We start from the raw sequence: 9813 nt of genomic DNA on the forward strand, positions 1-9813 counted from the left end.
ACCAGGGGCTGCACCTAGGGATTGGGCCTGCCCTCTGCCACCCGGGAGCAGGCCTAAGCCAGCAGGTCGTTATCTCCCGAGGGGTCCCAGACTGCGAGAGGGCACAGGCCAGGCTGGGGGACCCCCCTCCCCTCCCGAGTGCACAAATTTTTGTGCACCGGGCCTCTAGTAATTAATAATAATACAAGAATAAACTCTGTTTTGCATACTCACAACTGTAAACCTATGTTTGCCTCACCCTGTATATAATGTTCATGCTATATAGAAGTCAGAAGCAAGAATGGTGCTAAAATAACATTAACTCTCTGACATACTAGACATGTTAAGGAAGTCTATTTAAATCATCATCTTTACATCCCTGTGACTATTTTGTAACTACCAATTTGTACTTCTTAATCCCTACACTTCTTTCTACCATACAGTATATGGCTAACTATGAAATTAGAGATTATTTTTAAATATAAATAATGATTTCAATGGTCATTGTTATATACTATTGGCATATGCTTCTTTGAAAGCAGTTTGTTGTCTATATTGAGAGACCTAAAAATATTCTTAATCTTTGACATAAAATAGTCAATATAGTCAGTAATATTGTGATAACTATGTATGGTGCCAGTAGGTACTAGGAATATCAGGGGGAACACTGTGTAAAGTATAGGATTATCTAAGTACTTTGCTGTGCACCTGAAACTAATATAAAATAATATTGAAAATAAACTATAATTGAAAAATAAAAATTTTAAAAATTATTTTTAAATGTTAAAAAGTAAAGCATTATTTCACATTGTCTGTTCTACAAGATAGATAGAGAGGACTAGTACATTATTATTATTAGTTTAATCCTCACCCAAGGATATTTTTTCATTGATTTTCAGAGAGAGTGTAAAGGAGGGGGGAAGGAGGAAAGAGAGAGAGAGAGAAGAGAAAGAGAAACATTGATGTGATAGAGACACATCAATTGGTTGCCTCTTGCACGTGCCCTGACCCCTATGGGGGATGGAGGGAGGTGAGGGATCGAACATGCAACCCAAGGACGTGCCCTTGACCAGGAATCTAACACTATTCTTCCATGTGCAGGCTAAGGCTCTAACCACTGAGAATACCAGCCTGGGCTATTTTTTTTTTTAATTTAAATTTTATTTTTCAGTTACATTTTACATTTAATATTATTTTGTATTAGTTTCAGGTGTACAGCATAGAGGTTAGATGATCATTTACTTTATAAAGTGTTTCCCCCATATTTCTAATACCACATGGCACCATACATAGTTACTACAATATTGCTGACTATATTCCCTATGTTGTATTTTATATCCCCATGACTATTTTGATTAATACATTATTAAAATAGCATATTTCTGTTCTAATCACTGCTTTTCTTTAAGCTTATATTTGTGATTTTTATAATGTAATTTACATTATACTGCAAATCAAGCTATACATGAAGAACATGCTCATGTATTTATTGCAGAGGACCTGGCAGAGGTGATTTCTGTATTAAATTTTCAGTGTTTCTATTAAGCCTTATAAAAACTCACTGAAGCTAAAAACTAGGCTGGTTTAGTCCACATGTACTGTGAACCAGTACAGGCAATTATTTCAGATTCCTGAGTGGTCCTTATTTCTTGGACATGAGTCATTCCTCCAGCATCATCTGATACCATTTTACAGTAGCAAGAAAAAGATGCATAAAACCAAAGTTTGAATTTTCTCATGCATTCCACCATTTACCTCACGATTCTTGGAAATATACTGTCCAGAAGTAGGAATACATTTTCCCACCAACATGGTTTTAAATGTTTAATACTTCTGTACCCTTGTACCTATATGGCTCGCTCTGTTTAACCCCGGAGATTTACAGTAGAGTGTTCAAATAATTGCATTGTTAAGAACCTTCAAGATTTTTGCAGTTAACATTTGGGAGCATGTCTTAGGTCTAGACTGGCATTCCAAACTTGCGTTCCTACCTTGTCACAGGAAGAAGAAAATGCCTAGCCTGCTTTCTTTTTCTCTTTAAATCTGCCACAACCAGTTCTGTTCCTTAGAATTCTTCCCCTGCCTCTCAACACTGGTTATAGAGTGGGAACAATCTCTGGATACAAATGTTGTTTCTGAATACAAATAGTAACAGGTTCTTTATGTTTGATGGGTTTTATTACTAATTTTCAGTAAAGAATCAACAAAACTAGCAAATATGGGGGGGGGTTATAAAGTTTCTAGAAACTGCAAAAGTTCCTATTGTTATGATTAGTGTTATCTTTGCTAAAATCCCTATTGAAGTTCTGTCTTAAACTTTTATTCTTAAAGTTAGAACTTACCATACTTGCCCTTCTTGCTCCCATCATGGCCTGAAGACCATCAGGATTCCTGTATGTGGATGACTTCTATAGATTTCTCCCCTGAGTTTCATATTTTTTTGTCTATTTCAATTTCCTAAACACCTTTCCATAATCAGTTTTTACTTAGATCTAATAGGTCATTTCCATAAATGAACAGGCAATATACCAAAGGGGAAAATCCTCATATGATTAATAAGTGTATAAAACAGTTTAAGTGTTATTAGTAATCACTGAATTTTATATTAGGTAATACAGAGCTATTTCTCTATGAAAGTAGAGATTATTTTTAAACATAAATAATGATTTCATTGGTCATTGTTATATACTATTGGCATATGCTTCTTTGAAAGCAGTTTGTTGTATATATTGAGAGACTTAAAAATATTATTAGTCTTTGACATAAAATCTGTGTTAAAAAATTCTGCTACCTAAAGTAAATTAGAAATAAAGGAAAGGTGTTTATTGAAGTATTTTGTTCTATATTTCTAACTTTCTCTGATATATTAGAAAACAATATTAGAGAAATGGTTACATATGACATAAATATGAAAATATTATAGTAGTATATACTTAATGATGATATGTTATAAGAAATCTTTAAGTAATTTTGGAAAATAGTTTTATAAGAAGACTTATGTGCTGTAATACTTTCAAAAATAAAGATAAATTTTAAAAAACCAGAAGACTTATATGAAGAGATAGAATAGGAGTTGGGCCTTGAAAAATAGGATAATCTGTAGGTTGGGTATTTCACTGGGGGTAGACAACATGAGTAAAGACACAAAGTTGGAAATAAGTTTATTTTCTGGAAAGTAATGATTAATCTGGCAGTAAAGAAGGGGTTCATTTGGGAGAAATCGGAGAAAATGTTATTCATCGTTATGTGTTAGATACTTGCTAAGTACTGTGGGTATAAGTATGACTAAAAGAAAAATTAAGACTTTAGGTAAAGGCACTCTGTACCTGCCTACACCAAAAATTATAGCTAGTTTAGTAGGATATTGTATCATAGAGGACTCTGTGGGTTTTACCAAGAAGTTTGCATTTTATCCCTTAAGCCAGTGGTCCTCAGGGTGCCTGGTTACTCCACACTCCTCTCTTTCCCCAACTCAAAATTTACAGCTAGTTAGAAGGATCTATAAAAATAAAAGAGTAATATGCAAATCGACTGAACAGCTGAACAGCGAAACAACCGTCCGGATGACCTTCCAATTGATCAGTTGGGGGGGCCCCAAGATCGCCCCAAAGAGGGAGACCCAGGCCACTGACCAGTGGGCTGCGGTGGGTGGGCGGGGTCTCCCTCTGCGGGGGCGATCCATCTTGGAGCCCTGGCCAGGTGGGCAGGGCCTGCCTCTTTGGGGCGATCGATTGTGGGGCTCCCAGACTGTGAGAGGGCACAGGCTGGGCTGAGAAACCCCCCTCCTGAGTGCATGAATTTCGTGCACCGGGCCTCTAGTATTGTATAACCAATTAAGACTATCTCCCTTCCAAATTGGTGGGTATTTCAGGTAATGGCAATTTAGAAGGACATATGTAAGACAATTTCATGAAAATTTAAAAAAACAATGAGTGGATAAAAATATCAAAGATAATGAAAAAAAAAGATAATGAAAGTTTTGATTTTGTATGATATCAGTAACAGAAATGGGAAAGCTGGAAAAGGAGAGGTTTGTGAGGCAAGATGATCAGTTTAGTTTTCACAGTTGGTTGAAGACATGCACTCAGGAGAGCTTTATTTATCCTGTGTGCTTTATTCTTGCTTTGCTTTTCCTAGAAAAATGCATGCTGTTCTTCCTATACTTCTAACTACCTATTCCAATGTGAAATCTAATGTGAAATCTCCAAAAAAGACTTTCCAGGGAGTTGTAAAAGTAACTTAAGTAGTAAAAATATTTAAGCAATAAGGTCTATGGCATTTAGTTTTAAAGTTTTTTTTCATGTACTGGAAACAGTACTTGTATTTGATTCTCTTCACCTTATTTAATGTCTTTGCTTCACACTGTAACATATTGGGCATGGGACCATAACCTTAAGGTAACAGTAAATCTCATTCTAAACTCTATTATAGGGAAGTTTCTTTCTTTAGCAGATGGGAGATTCTTTGGTCAGAGAGACCTACGAAGGTGAATGCTTCCCAGGCTCGCCAGTTTAAACCTTGTATTAAGCAGATAAATTTTCCCACAAATCTTATACGGCTGGAAGTAAATAGTTCTCTTCTGGATTATTACACTGAATTAGATGCAGTTGTATTGCATGGTATGAAGGACAAGCCAGTACTTTCTCTCAAGACTTCACTTATTGACATGAATGATCTAGAAGATGATGACTATGAAGAAAACGATGATTGTGGAATGGACAATCTTAACAAAAAGCTTAGCAGCACTGCCCTCAGGGAAGGGCCAAATAATGGATATTTTGACAAACTACCTTATGAGGTAAGTCAAATTTATTCAGTAGCAATATTACAAATACCACAATAATTTTTTAAAGTTTAGGTATTAATATTTATTTTGCTAGATACTAGAGAAATAGAAGTATTGGTAAGGTGTACATAACCTGATGTATATTTTGATTTTGAAAAAACTAGACAAAATTATGTTGAGTAATTTCACCACTTTGGTTTTGGATTGACTTTAATAATTTTGGATAAACTATTAAAAATACGTTGTTATATCACTGATTAAAAATAAGCAAACTACATAAACCAACAATAAATTATACTCTACTACAATTCATAATTATACAATATAAATATGGACAATATGTGCTTAAATTTATACCAGTTAAGTTAAAGATGATTTGCAATTAAAAATAAGAGGATTAATAAGATTGTAAGAGAAATGCTTATTCTATGTAATAGTGCAAAGTTTCTCCCAAGTGTCATTTATTTTTCTATACCAACTCTATTCTGTATCCTCTAACTAGCTATAATTTTTGGTCTGGGCAGGTACAGAATGCCTTTACCTAAAGTCTTGTTTTCTGTGTGTCTCTATAAGGGCATTTCTGCAGTATATTTAACATCCTTGGCTCCCAGGCATCAAATGCCAGTAGCACACCCTCTGGGGGTGGGAGTAGGGCCTGGCATTTCGGTCCCCAGCTGAGAACTGCTGTGTGTGGTTAAAAATAATATAATAAAAAATTTAAAGAAAAAATTATAACCTCAAATTTTAACCAATTCAGACTATCTCCCAAATTGGTGGGTATTTCAGGTTTCATTGTAATGACACAAGTAGCTTAACTTGTGTAGAACAATAAGATAGCCTCTCGAATGCCTCTCAGTAACTATAATGCCTGTGTAACATTTTACAGTTAAAATGCTATTTTAAAGTTACTTCCTGAGAAGTAGCTAAAGTTTCCACATAAAGGTGAATTGAAGGGTCCAAGATAATTCAGTCCATAAGCTATGGGACCAGGATCCAACCAGGCCTTCTAGGTCAAGCTTTGTGTTATGGGAAGGAAGCTTCACAGATTGGACAAGGCCCTCTGGCCCTAAACGGGACGGGGAAGATGAAGGGAGAGTTGAGCTGGGCAAGGAGAGGAGTGTGGGATAGTGACAGTGTTGTTCCCCAGGGCTCCCAGGAGGATTTGTCCTGGCAGCAGTGGAAGCAGTTCATCTGGAGGAAACGAAATCACTTCTTTGATTCTTACCCATTTCCTAAAACTACAAAATAGAAATTTAAATTCAGCAAATCTGTTTTAAACAGTTTATTGAATTTTATGCAGACCTAACAAAATGCTTGACACATAGTATTTAAATGAATAAGTGAGAGGAAGTTCAGAGAGAAGGGAAAGAATGTACAGAGATAAGAAGTGAAAGTGTGTGACCTTATTTGGGAACTCCAGCATTTCAGTATGGCTGGATCAGGATTAGATAGCAGAAGCTATAAGAGATGAAATTGGATGGAGGCTCAGGGCTGCCTCCCTGCAGAACTCCACAGGACACCATTCCCATCGAAGACAGTGATTGGGACATCCTAGCCTTGGCTGTGTCCAGCCTACTCTGCTGTATCATAGAGAGCCCTGTGGGTTTTACCAAGAGGTTTGCATTTTCTCCCTTCAGCCAGGGGTCCTCAGAGTGCTCTGTTATTCCAGTACACAGCAACATCAGTTGTGGGAGTCATTCACATTCACTTTCTTGTATTCTTTTGTAGTCTTCATGGGCTTTTTTTTTTTTTTTTTTTTTTTTTTTGAGTGGGAGAGACAGGAGAAAGTGTAGAATGCTAACTAACATTCCAGGAATTATCTTTACTATGCAGACATTTTTGCATATGCTTTGGCCCACAATTAGATAATTGCCCAGGAGTTCAGCATCATGTAAACTTTGTGTTTCATATGTGTCATGACATAAAAAAGATTGTGGACATTTTCTGTAGTCAGTAGGAAACATTGAAGGTTTTATTTATTTTAAAAAGGGAATAACAAAATGAGATTTCTGTCTTAGATTACTCTGTTGGTAAATGAAGAATAGACCAAAAGGGGATCAGGGACACCAGTTAGGAAGCTGCTGCAGTAATTTGGGCAAGAAATTATGAAGCCTTGGTTATTGGAAGTTTTAGAAAGGAGATGAGTGGGAGAAGTACTCCAGAGATGTAGAAGGTAGAAATCAAAGGTAACTAGTGAATGTGGAGATAAAACAGAACAACAGAGGGGCTTTAGGTTTCTGGTCGAAATGACTCAGTGGATGGACATGCCATTAATCACAAAACAGTGGGTGAAGGTGGGAAGGACATTCTGACTTTGAGGTGCCTGTGATTCATCAAAGCAGGCTTTTCGGGTTGGGGACAATAGTTTGAAACTCAGGAGGAAGGTCTGATTTTATATTTGTGTGATTCTACTCAAGAGAGGAAAGGGGCACCATCCTATATAATAAAAGCCTAATATGCTAAGTGTCTGGTTGTCCGTCTGGTCGGCCATTCAACCAATCACAGAGTAATATGCTAATGATATGCTAAGGCCGCTCAACTGCTCTGACCACCAGGGGGCAGTCGACTGGTTGACCAGTCACTATGACGTGCACTGGCCACCAGGGGGCAGACACTCCGGGTGGTAGGTTAGCTTGCTGCTGGGGTCTGGCTGATTGGGACTGAGCAAGACAGGTCGGACATGCCCTGGAGTCCTTCCGTGGTCCCTCCCCATCTGGCCAACCTCCTGCGTCCCTCCCCAGCCCCAGTAGTGCACTGGTGGGGTCCCTAGGCCTGGCCTGCGCCCTCTCGCAATCCAGGACCCCTCGGGGGATGTTGGAGAGCTGGGTTCAGCCCGATCCCGCAGGCCAGGCTGAGGGACCCCACTGGTGCACAAATTTCATGCACCGGGCCTCTAATGGTAGATAAAATTGACCAATGAAATTCTGTAAAGTGTGAATAAAGGACCAAGAATAGAATTCTGGGATACTAACATCTAAGAATCACATAGAGGAAGACAAGTCAGAAAAGGCACTTCGGAAATAGGAGATTGTCTTTAAAACAAAATGCTAGGAAGCTAAGTATAGAAAACAAGTGCCCACAGACTTTGGCTGTTGAGGGGTCTTTGATAATCCTTTACCATGATCAGTTCAATGGAGCCATGCTATAGGGTGAGAATGAGAAAACCTTACCATATTTGGTTAAGGCATCAAGGAGGGAGGAAGGAGCAGAGACAAAAAGTGCCAAGTCTCTACGTTTAAGCAGAAAAACAGTTGTGTTAATATACTGTAACTGGGCTGTAACATGGGTAAGACTGTCCACCAATAATGACTAATACTGGCAAGCTGACTAACACTCCACCCTTTTGTGTCACACTCAAAAAAGGGCATATCAACATGAGGGAGTGTATGTAGTTATGGGTATATCTCTTCTAACTTACCTTTTAAAGGGAGAGAAGATAGGTGAGTGGTATGGTAAAGGATGCAGCAGAGAGAGAAAGTTTCCATTTGTGATGCAGGTTGGGAGAGCTTTCAGCATGTTTATATGCTGAAAGGAAGGAGTAATAGAGAGGGAAAGCTTTCCAAACATCAGGGGGTTTAATCGAAACTACAAAGTCAGGTAGAGGAAACCCAGAGATAGAAGCAGTAGTCCTCGAGGTCATTAATTAGCCATGATGAAAGCAGCGTGCCATGTACAGAGGGAATGATCTCACAGTGAATAAAAAGAGAAGCTCTTTAAAAAAAATGTTACCCAAATTATTTAAAGGTAATGCAAATTATTTCAAGGGGGAGAATCACATTTAAATATGTCAAGTGATCTAATGTTTTTATAGTTGAAAATAATTGTATTATGAGTAGAGTGGGTTTGAGGGCAGATAAATTGTGTTTTGGGAGTCCTTCCCAACACATCATGTCCTACATTCACTGTGGTATCAAATGGTACTTTATGCCAGCACACTCCGATGTAAAAGCACATTTTGACAGACACTAGATCAGTAATGATTAATGGATGTTGTCTTGTAGACCTGAAACCTGTTATCTTTTATTTAATCAAAATCTAAAAGTGTTTTTTCACATGTCACATGTCAATGTCATAGTCTCAGTGACTTTTCATTATTCTTTTTCTATTCTGATATTTGCTTAAAATGTAATATTAATTGTCATAGAGTGTTTTCACATAGTATACATCTTTTAATATTGGTGACTTTTGTTTGGAACAATGCCAGAAATTGCTGAGAGTTATTTAAATTACAAATCATCTGGAAAAAGTAAATTATGTATCCTCTGATACAGGGATATACTTAACTTTTAATGCCTCTGTACTAACTGCTTAAAAATTATACTGAAATAACTTTTAATACTGTGGTTAAAACAACAAATTTTTAATTCATTTTACAAATATTTAAGGTCCTACAGTTGCTAAGCTCAGGTAGCTCATAAGTTCTTTCAAACATTTAAGAAACAGATAAATCTATATTATTTCAACTCTTTTATAACATAAAGAGTTATAATAAAAGTTTCACTGTTGTTAATGAAGCCAGTTTAACACTATGGCACATAAAAAGAAAACTGTAGACTATGTGGTCATCCCTCAGTATCCTCTGGGGATTGGTTCCAGCCCCCAGCCCACCCCTCCATACCAAAATTCTCAGATGCTCAAGTCCCTTATATAAAACTAGTGGCCTGGTGCACGAAATTCGTGCACATTAAAAGGGAATTAATTAGAGGAAATATTTTAATATTGCTATTTGCCCTTTCTCTATAATAGAAGTGTCAGAGATGAAAGAAAATTAGTAAAATGTATATGAAAATCTTCCTCCTGTCAGAGTCTGGGGTGCACCACAGGACCGTCAGAGTCTGGGCGTGCCACGGGATCTAGAGTCAAGTCCCCGCCCACCACCTGCACGTGCTTCAAAAACGCAGGAGACCCAGACCTGGCAGGCCCCACCCCCATCAAGCCCATCTGGGCAGGGGGCCAGGGCAGGGGGCATGGCCTGAGGCCCCCCATCAAGCCCCGCCAGGCAAGGGGCGCGGCCTGAGGTACCCCGGCCCGGTGCTGGGGGCATGACC

General features: G+C 38.1%; 1 protein-coding gene across 5 annotated transcripts in view; it reads left to right on the plus strand.

Moving 5' to 3' along the window:
• The window catches only part of FBXL4 (F-box and leucine-rich repeat protein 4), a 48341-nt gene that overhangs the window by 12169 nt on the left and 26359 nt on the right, over positions 1-9813 (plus strand). For 2 of the 5 annotated variants that reach the window (XM_014543922.1, XM_014543923.1), the window contains exon 4: positions 4411-4777. In XM_014543922.1, coding sequence (XP_014399408.1) covers positions 4411-4777 — 367 coding nt within the window. The remainder of the gene's footprint in view (positions 1-4410; positions 4778-9813) is intronic. The other 3 variants (XM_014543925.1, XM_005871466.2, XM_014543924.1) reach the window with 2 other exon arrangements.

This window comes from Myotis brandtii, unplaced genomic scaffold, assembly GCF_000412655.1.
Source record: "Myotis brandtii unplaced genomic scaffold, ASM41265v1 scaffold343, whole genome shotgun sequence".
NCBI classification, from domain to species: domain Eukaryota; kingdom Metazoa; phylum Chordata; class Mammalia; order Chiroptera; family Vespertilionidae; genus Myotis; species Myotis brandtii.